The sequence below is a fragment of the Urocitellus parryii genome, chromosome 6, assembly GCF_045843805.1.
Source record: "Urocitellus parryii isolate mUroPar1 chromosome 6, mUroPar1.hap1, whole genome shotgun sequence".
Classification (NCBI taxonomy): domain Eukaryota; kingdom Metazoa; phylum Chordata; class Mammalia; order Rodentia; family Sciuridae; genus Urocitellus; species Urocitellus parryii.
In genome coordinates, this window is record NC_135536.1 from 166,211,578 (window position 1) to 166,225,661 (window position 14,084).

Below are 14,084 nucleotides of genomic sequence, written 5' to 3' on the forward strand. Positions count from 1 at the left end.
GCAGCTGAGAATAAGTCCATCTGTGCTGGGTCCATACAACCAGGCTGCACTTAAGGAAGCTGTCAAAGAATGATCCTATTATATACCATAGATCTTTTACTACACCAAATGTGTTCCATGGACAGCAGCATCAACATCACTTGTTAAAAATGCAGATACAGAGTCAAAAGTCAAGATTCCACATTTTCACAAGTCCTCTTCATGCTTCTGTTGCATGTTCAAGCTTTAAATTAATCTGATAGATTAATATTAATCACCAGGTGCTGCAGGAGGTGACATTTCTTCTTAAGTGGTAGATTGTGGGAGTTCTGAGTTCTCTTTGATTAGTGACCAGGAACAAAAAGGAAGAGTTTTACCCTGATATCCTCCTGCTTTGGGGATTTCTGGGAAACCTTATTCTTACCAGTAGAGGGATTTCAGGGAGGTGATTCAGGTGCCCCTAAACAGGTGTGCTCTGTTAGGTAGTCTCCAAGAAGGATGGTGCTGACGCCATGATTCTTATTCAACTAAAGAAACACCTGAGTCATTAACATGGCAGGTGATGGAGCCAAGTCCCAGTTCACGGATTCATGGAGTTGGGAGTGAAGTCCTGGAATCTGCTTTTGAAGCAAGCCTGCAGGTAATTCTGATGCAGTGGTTATGGACATACAACATTTAGAGCCTCCCTCTAGCACTTTATCCAAATCACTTGGGGTCCAGTTGAAGTAAAATTCTGAAATAGAACCCAGGATGGGGCCAGAATTGCTGCATTTCTAAGAAGTTCCCCTTGGATGTAGATAGTTTGAAAAACAAGGATCTGTGTCTAAGATGGAGAAAGTAAAATGTAGCTATCCAAGAAAAAAAAAGAATTGTGCTACTTAGTAATCAGGCTATTCATGTTCTCAATAAATAAATACACATGCCCACCTGACTCAATCAGAACACAAGGAAAACCGAATACAAAAAGTGAGAGGAAAACAAACCTACTTTAATTACAGGAGGAACTGCAGAAATAAAAGGCATTAAAATTGCAATTAGCAAAAAAAAAAAAAAAAAAAAAAAAAAAAAAAGAAAAGTCCTGAAATTTTTAAAGCATCAATATCAGCTACTGTAGAAATAAAGTGAGAGAGAAAAATTCATAAATACATTTTGAGCTTCAGGCTGAAACAGATATTTCTAAAGATATTAAAATACCCAGTCAGGTGCACTGGTCCACACCTATGATCCCAGCTACTCAGGAGGTTGATACAAGAAGATTACAAGTTTGAGGCCACTGCCGGCAATTTAGTGAGACTCTGTCTCAAAAGCACTGGGATATAGCTCCGTGTTAGAGTCCCTGAGTTCAATCCCCAGCACTGTGAACATAGAGAGATAGATAGATAATTTTAAGTCTGGCGAAAGAGTCAGTTTCTGATAAGAATGCATACCAACTCATGGGGTTAAATCCCCCAAATTGAACTATACTGACCTCCTTCTCTATAGATAAGGAATCTGTAGTCCATGGAAATAAAGAACCTTGTCCAAAATCTCATAGTTGTCTATAGCTGAACCAGGGCTAGAGATTGCTTCATTTGAATTCGATACAGGCTTCATTTTGTAAAAGTGCTAGTTCACAAATGAAGTGGGCCATCAGAGTCAACTAGGGCTTTTTGTTGTTATTGTTGTTTACTTTTTTGTAAAGATTTTCAAGTCTTCTCTACAAATTCTAATTTGGGAGTGGGAGAGCCCCTTAGGAACCTGCATTTGAGAATGTTCTCTATGGAAGCCTGAGGTAGCACGTGACTAAGTGGACAGCAGTGAGTGGCAGAGTCTCTTTTGTTGTCTATGGATAGAGGATTTCAAATAGAAACCATAAAATGCCTTGGATTTGTTCCATTTTCCCCCCAGTATGAGTTTGTTTTGGGCTGTGGGCCAAATCAGCAGGAACAGGAGCTCCGAATCTGGCACCAGAGGACAAAATGGTTCACCAGAAATGGCAAATAGGTTTCAAATGTTTTGAGGGTGAGCTCCTGGGTCACTGGGTTGAGAAGGATTCTGAGGTAACATTTAGGCCTAGTGAGAAGGAAACAGTGCTGGGACTTAAGGAATGAGACCGGCCACAGGTCCAGAACCAAGTGAGTTGACCCACAAGTCAAGGATAGGGCTCTACCCAGGGAGGGGATGTCCATCAGCCTTCTTTAGCCATGTGATACCCCTCCCAGGAAAGATTTATGGCTAAAGGATTTTCATGTGAAGCTGAAGGACAGCGGAAATGTGTAGCAAACATCTTCCCACAATGGGAGTCAGTCTCTCTGTATTTTACTGCCATTAGATTTTCTAATGGCTTGGGAAGCACTCTTGGCACCCTGGGAAGGCTGTCTTCCTGTTTTCTTTTGTCACATTTGAATTATTAATGACACTTTTAATAGCTAAACTCATTTGCCCAGAAAGGACAGTATTATGCAGCCACCCACTTTGCTTTTGTTCACAAGGTAGGGAGTTTCTACCTGCCCAGTTTTGGATCTCTGTATGATCAGTGCATAAGATTGCAAAAACAGCAACAACAACAACAACAAACAAACAAACAAACAAACAAAACACCCTGTGGCCCAGACATGGTGATGCACAGTTAGAATCCCAGCAATGTGAGGGAGAGTGCTGAGGCAGGAGGATCCCAAGTTCAAGGCCAGCCTCCAGAACTTAGCAAGGCCCTATGCAACTTAGTGAGAACTTGTCTCAAAACAAAAAGATGAAAAAAGCAGGCTGGGGCTGGAGTTCACTAGTAAAGAACCTCTGGGTTTAATCCCCAGTACCAAAAAGAAAAAAAAATTCTGTGGTTGGAGTTCATAAGCCACAAAAGCATGAACATTTATAGACAGTTGCCTTGCGGATGCTCTGGTTGTTTTAATTCCATATTTTGGAAACTCATGATGCTTCTGTGCAGGTGCAGGAAATGCTGTAGTTCTCTAGCCCAGGCCAACTGAATTTGAATTCCACCTCTGACATATTTTAGCTGCATAATCTTGAACAGCTTTGGGATTTAGTTTCTTCATCCATATACTAAGAATGATCATCAGATTTACTGTGAAGAGCACCTGGGTTCATGTTGAGGGTTGCATGAGCTCAGGCACATAAAAGAATTGCAAGGTTCTTGGGCACAAAATACCCATTCAATAAATGCTACCTGTTGTTATATTTATGGTCATGGTAGTTGCTGGTACTTCTTTGGCTAATTAAGGGAGAGTGCAGTGTAGCAGGTATGATAATCCAGAATAGAACCGTAGACTTTCATTTTGTCTAGTTCAAATAGAAATATTTAAGAAAATAAGCACACTGAATGCTTTTTCTCATAAGTAGACAAAACAAAGCACACGCAAACAAACCCCACACATCAACCAGTCTGGTGACTACTGTGCCTGAAAGAAAAGTGGCAAAGCATTGTGGGAACCGAAAATCAAATGGATGGGCAAAGACAAGGAAGAGCTCCAGCAAAGTCACAGGCAAGTCAGAGCTGTCACCAACAAGCAGCTATTAGACACAGCCACCAAAGAGGTGCCCCTGAGAAACAGCAATGGGACAGAATAAATTCCATTCTCTTCAACTGACCATCAGGAGTATTAGAAGAACTATATGCCCAATGATTACAGCATTCATTGGACAATGTATGATAATGAAACAGAATCAAGGACCAATGGATGTAACGTGGATTTACTGAGGGCAATAGAAGAACAGACCCTTATAAGATTGGTTATGTCAGAATAAGGCTTCTCTCTATATATATGTTAATGAAAGTTCACATTTAATTATTTAGAAATCTGATGATGACCAAACTGCTTCTTTAAGGTTCAGTGAATTGTTGCAGAATTAGCAAATGCAAGCCCATGTTGCAAATAAGTTGGACAAAGAAAATGAGTGACCTGGGAAAGACTCTGGATTGAAAGGAGGAGAAAAAGAATCAGTGAGCACCATTAGATAGGTCCTGTTGGCTTTGGATTGAGAAATCTGGCATGAGTCCTTGAGATGAACAGAGGGCTTCGCAAATGGTCTTTTGAGCAATGGTGGCTCCACTATGTGTTCTTCAGACATTGAATTGGTTCTACGCATGGTAATTTAAGTTCCAAAATTTCAAGATAGAAAATAACCTCTTTTTATTTATTTATTTATTTATTTATTTATTTATTTTGGTGCTGGGGATCAATCCTAAGGCCTTGTGCATGCGAGGCAAATTCTCTCCCACTGAACTAAAACCCCAATCCTAGAGAATAGTGTTTTCTTGTAAGGCCATTTAAAGTGAATAACTGTATGATAAATTAATATGCACATCTTACATATAAATATCTCTTACTCTGGTACTTTGTGATAAATGAATATAAAATAGGCCAGATGTGGTGGTGTACACTTAAAAACCCACATAAACCCACCTACTCAGGAGGCTGAGGAAGGAAGATTGTCACGTTCAAGGCCAGCCCGGGCAACTTAGCAAGAGTCCATCTGAAACTAAAATTTAAAAAAAAACCAAAAAACTAGGTGTATATCCCAGTAGCAGAACACTTGCCTAGCATTCATGAAACTCTGAGTGGAATTCCCAGCATCATGAAAGAGAGAGAGAGAGAGAGAGAGAGAGAGAGAGAGAGAGAGAGAGAGAGAGAGAGAGAGAGAGAGAGAAGGGAGGGAGGGAGGGAAGAAGAAGGAAGGAAGGAAGATAAGAAGGAGGAGGGAAGGAAATAAAGAGTCAGGTAAAAATGACCTTTACTTTGAGTAGCTCAGTAATAAGTGCAGATTATTTTGAAGTAGGAAAATGTTTACAAATACTAACAAATGGGAAAATCAACAGGAAGAAGAAGGATGGAGCATTTGCCAGGCTGAGTTCTGTATAACTACAAAGTGGCACAATAGAATTTGCAGTTTTCCTTCCACCAGCTGCAGGTAGATAACTGGTCATTTTAAGGTGGCAAAACTGACTATGAATCTGCATGCAACAGAAGGTGCTGATGAAGGAGGGTTATAAAAGTGGCCCACTGCATTCCAAATCTATAAGGAAGATATGATTGTATAAGAAAATATGTTCTATTTTTTTTTGTAAACAGAAGTCCTTAATTAAAAATCATATTATGGTATAAGTCCAATGAAGTTTTAATGGTGATGAGATTTAAATGAATAAGTTTTATCATACATGAATGAAAACATGCCACTTATTATATAGTATGAGAAAATGATTGAACACCATTAATGTCAAACAATCTTTCTTTTTTTGTGGGGGGAACAGGGATTAAATCCAGCAATGCTTAACCACTTGGCAACATTGCCACATCCCCAGCCCTTTTTATTTTTTTATTTGGACACAGGGTCTTACTAAGTTGCTTAGGGCCTTGATAAGTTGCTAAGGCTGACTTTGATCTTGTCATCCTCCTGCCTTAGCCTCCCAGGCTGCTGGGACTACAGATGCTGAAATAACATGCCCAGAAATAATGTCAAACAATCTTAAATCTGATGAACAATTATCAAATTGTTAAATAAAGACTTGGGGAAAAGACTCCTCACTGAAAGTTCTGAATACTTACGAATCCACGTGGTTCTCAAATGACAGAAGAATTGGAAAAGGTGAGGTCTTAAATGCACACTCTGCGATTGCTTCTATCACTTCCTAAAAATGAGAACAGATGTATATTCAATATGCCAGAAATTTTAAAGTGTAGATTTTTTTCCCCTTTGGGGTTAAACCCATTAATATGGTGGATGTTTATTTATTTATTTTTTGCTTGTTGTTATTTTGTTTGTTTGTTTTCCAATGCTGGGGATGGAACCCAGGACCTCACACATGCTAGGCAGGCCCTGAGCAATACTCAGTCCATATGGTTGTCTTTTCCACTTACAGAATTGTACCAAATGGCTAGAAGGGGCTGTGAGGTCAGCCAGCCTGTAACATATCTAACTCAATTGTTCAAGGTGAAAAAAAAAAAAAAGGAGACTGGATTTGATGGAGGAAAGACATAGTTGTAAAGAGGAATAAATCTTCTATTTATTAAGTATATCTAACATTTTTCATAGTGAAAGAAATCTACTCACTGAAAAAAGTTTTCAATGATAACAGAAGGCTAATTTTCACTCACAAGTTCACTTTCTCAACTGAACCACTGTTAGTATTTGGTTATGTTGACTTCTAGTCTGCTTTGCATGTATTCGTGCAACTTACTTTTACAGTACATAATTTGTATTAAAAAATTGTGAAGACTTAACTGAGATTCAATTCAGCATTCAGAGTGGTCTGTTAAATTGTTTTTGGTATATTCCTGGAGTTGTGCTAGCATCATCCTGATCTTCCTTAGGAAACTTTTATCATCCCCCCAAAGGAACTGTGTGCCTGCCAGCAATCACTTTTCTTCCCCAGCCCCATCTCACCCACCTAGTCCTAGGCAATCACTAATTTACTCCTGTGTCCAAGGATGTGCCTATTCCAAATATTTCATATAAATGGAATCATGCAGTATCTGGCTTTTTTTTTCATCTGCTGTCTTTCCCTTAGCAGGCTGACAAAATTCATTTGGTGTTGTACCAGGTATCAGTACTTCATTCTTCCATCTATATTTTTTAAAAAATATATTTGTCATAAACTTATATAAAATTCTAAGCAAATAGAAGTATCCTAGTTAATTTAACTATTCCTCAGCTGTGGGCTGAGTATGCTTTAAGAGTGGTCATTCAAAGAATCCTTCAAAGAACATCTTCATTTTTCCTTCCTATTTTGCATGATTTTCTAGGAATGGGTTATATGAAGGAGAATTGCTGAAATAAAGAATGTGGATATTTCTAGAGTCTCCCATGTATCTCCAGATGACTTTTCATTTTAGACTGCCCAGGGAAATTTAGGAAGGACCAGATTGCAAATGCATATTCACCAGTTTGGGGCATTATATTTTCAAAATGTTTTTCTTATTTAACTAGCATTGAAGTGCAATCTCATTTATTGTTTAATTATATCACTGTTGATACTATTGGAGTTTCACACTCTCATGCATTGTTTTTTAGTAGCACTTAGTCTTTACAGAATTTCAAGTAAGAATTTTGACTCACTTTCTTTACATTTAAAGCTTTTCCACTGTCTTCTCTACCTTCCCTATGCAACACATAGCTTTCTTTATAGCTATGCCATTAAGCTACTTCCCTTGCTCTGGAGTATAAATAAGGCTTTCTAATTCTGTACTTCATTTGCATATATCCTTTAAGAAGGATTTGCCTGCATGGAGCAAGAAGAGTCACTCTCACTGTTTCTTAGAAGTGAATTCACAGATCGCCTTTCATACATAATCAATTTAACTTTTATGATAGTTGAGTCCATCAAAATAAGTGCGCTATAAAAAGAAAGCAACACTTTAAAGATTTAAATTTATTTATTTCATTGATTTGTGGATTCAAACAAACTGCTATCTCTTAGACTTACTAGCTGTGTGACCTTGGGAAAAACCAGCTTATGCCTCTGTGCGTTGACTTGATGATCTGTAAAGGGAGAGGGATGAACGTCTTTCCACAGATCTGTTGTGAAGATGTCTCAAGAGAGGGTGAAGGAGCTAGCCCTGTTTAGTAAATATTATCACATCAACTAATGTTAATTCGCCTTGCTAATGTCTGCCTCCCTAGGTATCCTAATCCTTCCCTCTTGTTCACTTACTAGAAAAAATAAAACCTGTTATTGGATGAGCATTTGCTTTTTCCCAGAGAGGTATTTTATTCCACGCTGCTAACATTTCATAAGGAAAACATTACCTTCCATGGTACAGATTACAAATTTGAGGTTCAGAAATATAAATTGACTTGCCTAAGGTCACAGAGAAGAGAATGTAAGATTAAACCCCAGGAATGTTTTCAGGCTCATCTTGATCAGCTCCCACTGGGCTCCTAACCAAAGCCTGGGTTGTGTTTAATTGACTATAGAGTGTGAGCTTCTGGCATCCTCCTCACTCTGAAGTGCATGCCCTGGGTTGTACATGGAGGACACCCACAGCCTTCATCATGACAGTCTGATGCAGGACTTAACTCCCATCCTTGCTCTGCCTTGATAGGAAATCCTGGCCTATATAGTACCAGGACTACTGTACTGATAGAAAAAAAAAAAGCTGAAGTTTGACTTTTTGCATTTCAATCATAACATCAGTAGCTCACATTTGTAGGGTATCCATGGTATGCCATGCCATGCCTGTGCATGAAGAAGGGTTGTTGAATGTTTATGTACAATGACCTTAGAAGGTATGTATGATTATCATCTCCATTTTGCTGATAAGGAAGGAAGTTTGGTTGCTAAGAGGACCCCCCCCCCCCTTTTCAGGTATATTATAGTTGTACGTAATAGTGAGCTTTGTTGTTACATATTTGTACATGCACTTGATATAACAATATTATTTGGCCAATATCTTTTCCCAGTATTTTCCCTTTCCCTTCTCTCCTCCCTCCCAGAGTTCCTTTTTTCTATTCTATGAATGTCCCTTCAATTTTCATGAGATTCCCCCCACAACTTTCCTTTCCTTTTTCCTCTGTAGCTTTCACATATGAGAGAAAACATGACCCTTGACCTTCTGAACTTGGCTTATTTTGCTTAACAGAATGGTCTCAAGTTCTAGCTCTTTTCCCCCAAAGTATATAGTTTCCTTTTTTTTTTTTCTTTACGGCTGAATAAAACTCTCTTGTGAATATATACCACATTTTCTTTATCAATTAATCTGTTGATGGACACCTAGGCTGATTCCATAGTTTGGCTATTGTGAATTGGGCTGCTTTAAACATAGGTGTATGCATGTATCACTATCTTATAAATGTCTTTAATTCTAGGGTAAATACTGAGGAGTGGTACAGCTGGGCCATATGATGGTTCCAAGCCTAGTCTTTTGAGGAACCTCCCTATTGATTTCCATAATTTAAAATCCCTCCAGTAGTGTGAAAGTGTTCCTTTTAAGAGGAAGGTTTCAAGGCCTTATAGCCAGTAAATGAAGAAGCTGGTACTGGAACCCTGACAGTCAGCTCCTGAGCAGCATCCTTGATGTCTATATTTGCCTTTCTCTCTTTCCACTCTCCTCCTCTCTCCAAACTGTCACTCCTCATCTCTGTCATAACCTTGCCAGTCTAGAAGATCTTGCAAACTTTTAAACTGTGAATGAGGGGAACTATTTATTGAATTTTATCTAATAATTTTAGTAGGAATCAACTGAAAACTCTATCAGAGAACTTTTTTTCTGTTATCCTTTGAAATGTGCATGGTGCACATGATCATTCAGGATGAGAAAACTAGTTCTGGTTTTTTTTTTTTTTTGGACAGAGACTGAACTCAGGGGTGCTTAAGCACTGAGCCATATCCGCAGCCCTTTTTTTATATTTTATTTTGAGACAGGGTCTGGTTAAGTTGCTTAGGGCCTTGCTAAGTTACTGAGGCTGCCTTTGCATTTGTGATCCTCCTGCCTCCCAAGCTGTTGGGATTATAGGGATTCGATACCACACCTGACTAGTTGTAGTTTTTAAGTTTCTTTCATACCTGCTATAATTAGAGGACATTGGATGTGAAAGTTCCTTCCTACTCAATTGCTCCTCATCAAGACAAAACCAGTTTTCAGATACTTCTAACACTGGACTCAATAGTCTATTAACCATATGGTTCCATTACTAACCTCCAGTGGGGAAAATTGCCTTTATCCTTGACAGACAACAGCAGGGTGTATTTGGATATCCATTTTATGTGTGCATTTCTGGAGCCATGAAACTGTATCCTAAATTATTATTATTTCTCTCAGGGAATGAAGCCTTATTTTCAGAAATGCTCGATGTAACAATTTACCCACATTTGATCCATGTTTATCATGCATTTGTTTCATATTACCCGTTTTTCCATTCTGTACAATTACTGCTCAAAAGGGAGCTGCCTGAGGAAAGAAAAAGGACCAGCCTGGGATGGAGTGGGCAGGGAGGGGGTGTGCAGTGTATGGAGGAAGGAGATTGAGTAGGAACAGAAAGAATGAGACCAAAGGGTGAATTACTACATCAGGGCCATCAGAAGACAATGAAGCATAGAGACAAAGGAGCAGATATATGGGATAAGTAACAAATAAACCAGACTGCAGAATAAAAAGGCCTCCACAAAGAGACTGAATTACAGCACGTCCCATTTCACTGAACATAACCTTTTATTTGGGCTCATACAATAAATAGGCATCAAATGCCAGGAGGCAGATACATTGCACTGGAATGTTCTGCATCATATACATTGAAAGGAGATAAGCTGTATGGCATAAAAATGATGAACTTTGCAGCTGCAATACGCACTGTATCTATAGAATAGAATATCGTTTGATGGCTGTGAAAGTCAGGCCCAAGTGTAAGGGAAAGCCTGGGTAGCAGAAGTTGGGAGAGTCTTTTTACTGCCTACTAATACGTTGTACATAAAATTCCACATGCAAAAATGGAGAAAGATGAAATTCACGTAGGTGATGCACAGAGGTAAAAAGAGTAAAAATGAAAGCATTGCTATACTCTGTCTACTGGCCTTGGGATGGAAAAAAATCATCCAGAACATTTGTTGAGCACTGATTATATGCCAGGGTCTGTTCAAAGTGCTTCAGACAGATAAAGACACGAAACAAAGACCCCTGTCTTTGTGGTGCTCCCACCATGTTAGTAGAAAGAGATGCAACAAACAAGGAATATAATAATTAAAAGAAGCAGGTTGTTAGAATGTGATGAGAGTCATGTGGAAAAAATGGAAATCTAGGGTTGAAAAATTTTTACCAAGGTGGGCTTGGGAGTGATGGCTAATAGGAATATTACATAGAGTTATACTTAGCCACAAGGAGAAGGTGGCATTTGATAAAGGTTCAAGGAGGTAAGGGGAGAGCCATGAGGGTACTTCAGGGAATAGCATTCAAGGCAGAGGGAACAGCCCATGCAAAGGCTTGAGGTAGGATCTGCCTGGCACTTGGAGCTGTGTGAGTGAGGGGGGAAGTAGTAAGAATCATGGTAATTTGGGAGTAGGAGATGGATTATGTAGGACACTATTCCTTGTTTCTCTTCTGATACTTTCTTACAAGTCACTATATATACTTGGTTCTGGAAAAGTGGACTGCATGCTGATAATTATGCAGAGCAGAATGGGAAGAGGGTGAGGAAAGGGAAGGAAGTTATTCAAGTACCAAATTTAAAGAGACCCTCACTCCAGGTACTGCTCTGCACCAACAGGACCCTGAGAGTTAGGAGTCTCCTTAAAGTCTGCCTCACTGGTATTTCACTTGTCTTACCCTTGGTCCTGATGCAGAGATGCCTTGCTGTGTATTGATCCGGAACATGGGCTGCCATTTTTACTCCCCTCATCCATTCCCACCCACTACCACCCACCCACGTCTCAGCCAGGACTAACTATCCTGCCAGTGCACATGAGCAGGAGGGTTGGCTGGACAAACTAACCACTGGAGAGATGATCTGGCTCTTCTCTGGTCACCTCTCCATCCATCATTCCAGCCAGCAGACAGAGGAAGCAGGATCTGGGCTGGATTTAGTCCTGAAGCCTCTACACTTGTCTGCAAGTGTGTAGACATGGTTGAGAAGCAGGACTTCCAGACACCAGGAAGGGCTATTCAGGGAGTCCACAACTCGGGATTATAGGTGTGATTGAAGAACCACTTGTTTGGTCAAGTGCTTGAGAAGAGTCACTCCAAGCAAACTTGATGGCAAAGGCCGGGAAGCAGATGCTCCACATAAAATAAATATGCCTTAGAATGTGCTTGGGGCTTATTCTTACTCAAGGAACCCAAAGAAATTGGAAGACGACTTCTTCTTTTTTTTTTTTTGTACTGAGGCTTGAACCCAGCGCACTCTATCACTGAGCCATATCCCCAGCCCTTTTTATTTTTTGTTTTGAGATAGGGTCTAAGTTGATTAAGGCCTCACTAGGTTGCTGAGACTGGCCTTAAACTTGTGATTCCTGCCTCAGCCTCCTGAGTGGCTGGGATTACAGGAGTGTGCTATCATGTCCAACTAAAGTCTTTTGATTTTCAAGAAAATATAATAGCTCCTCACGAGGACTTAGGGGTAGACTGAGGGCAGGTGGGCTGGTCTTCCTAGCAGTGGTCCATGCGCAGGGCCACACACACCTCAGCCCCATCAGATTGAGCTTCTTCCTTTTTAGGACCATTTCCATCCATTGACAGAGACTCCCATACCCCAGCATCATCTGCCCCCACTTGCTCTTAAGAAGTCCAATCAAGTTAGGCTGGTATCTTAGATAAATGGCAAAGGACAGTGGCAGAGTTTGGAGTGGCGGGGAGGACTATGGGAATAAAATAGAAACCCACTGATTTTACCATTTAAGAAAATCTGAAGATTTTCAGAGTAGTCGATTTCAGGAGCAGGTACAACTTTTAGAGATTTTGATCAGAATTAAGGTCAATCCCATTGTGAAACTTTGTCATAAAATTAATGCAAGGTGCCTCTATTTTCTCTAATCACTGTATTACAGGCTATGTTTAACAAAGCAGGAGAAGTCAAATTTCCTAGACACAGATAGCAAAATATTTTAAGGTGCTAATGATATTATTTCTGAACACATTTTTTTTTTGGACTGAATAAAGTACCTTTGATCAGAAAAATGCATTTGTCAAAACTGAAGCAAAGCTGTCCCCTGAACATTGGGCTTCTCTATTTCTGTTCTCTTAGATGATAAATTATTTTCTCACATCCCAAATACCCCAGGGCTAAAAAATGGGTTTGGGATTATTTTACCCAATAATTCTGAAACAACTCCTCAAGCTTCTTTGTAAATAAATAAGTACAAACCCCCGTTTTCCTGAGACAACTTCATTTAGCAAAGGCTAACCAAGTAGTTGATGATCTTCCTCATCCAAAGTTTTGTCACCAATTTCAGTGATGCTACCACCTAATTCACAAATTTTCTGGACTCTTAGTTCACTTACTTTGCAATGAAAGTCATTTGCAATTGACTTCCTTCTACCCCCACTTTAGCTACCCACATACTTGGGCTCTGTTCCCCTGGTTGCTTGGGGCAAGAGTTGGTGATCCATATCAATTTGTTCTACAATCCAGGCAGCCCAGGTAATGGCCTAGGACCAATAACTTTCTTCTAGCCCTTATCTTCTAATTTCCTTCCAAAGTGAGAAAACTTTAGTCATCTAGAAAAACATGTTCCCTGAAGACTGAACATCTACCTTCTAGATACCTCCTTAGGTTCCTAGGAGCCCAGATTTACCTAGCCAAATGGTCAATATTCTGGGGATGGGCCTTTGAAGATATGGATATAACTTGGATAGCTGGGATTAGGTGTCCACAGTGTTATCCAGTGTGCTGCATATATCACCTAGATGAGCTTCTGCCCTATCCTAATTTTATCTCTGTACACAGAAGCTGGAAACTCCTCTCCAGGAGAGCTAGCTTAAACCAGCTGGATCTAGGTTGCCTGCCTGAGAGACCTCCAAATGACCTCTAACTGCAGCATAATCCAATCTGTATATGAAATGCACCCCCTCCACCCCAGTGCCAGGACAGTTGACAACTGCCATGATCACACTGGAAATAACCGTAAAAAGAGCAAAAGAGGTGGCACCTGAATTCCCACCCATTCACAGAAAAGACATGAATATTCTTCCCCTTTATTAGCCTCTCTTTTCTTTTATCCTATATCCATGATTTTCCACTCTCCTCAGGTTGAAAAGCTGATCTGTGAGCCTGTCTCCTTGTTTCTCTTATTCTTTGGCCAAGAATGAGCCTTCCTGCACTGCTCACTGGATGCTCAGTGTCCTTTAGTGTTTCCATGATTCCAAGAAAGAATAAGAATCCAATTTGGGTCAAAAAATGATAACACAGGTGAATATAGGTGGAGTCAAAGGTGAAAAGAGCAAGAAGCCTAAACACACCCCATTCCTGTTTAATAAGAATGCCCAAAGCTTCCTTAACATTAACAACTTTTACCCTTACCCCAGGGAGGATTTCTTAAGATTCCAATCTTAGTGGAGGTTGGTGACATATGCCTGTATTTCCAGTTACTAAGTAGGCTGAGGCAGGAGGATCAGAAATTGGAGGGCAATCTGGGCAACTTAATGAGATCCTGCATTAAAATAAAATACAAAGGGCTGATAATGTAG

At 39.9% G+C, this 14,084-nt stretch overlaps 1 protein-coding gene across 1 annotated transcript in view; it reads right to left on the bottom strand.

The window, feature by feature from the left end:
• Positions 1-14,084, bottom strand: part of Plcb1 (phospholipase C beta 1) — a 251,856-nt gene that overhangs the window by 158,629 nt on the left and 79,143 nt on the right. Inside the window, exon 10 of the mRNA XM_026385821.2 lies at positions 5,520-5,602. Within this exon, the coding sequence (XP_026241606.1) occupies positions 5,520-5,602 (83 nt within the window). The remainder of the gene's footprint in view (positions 1-5,519; positions 5,603-14,084) is intronic.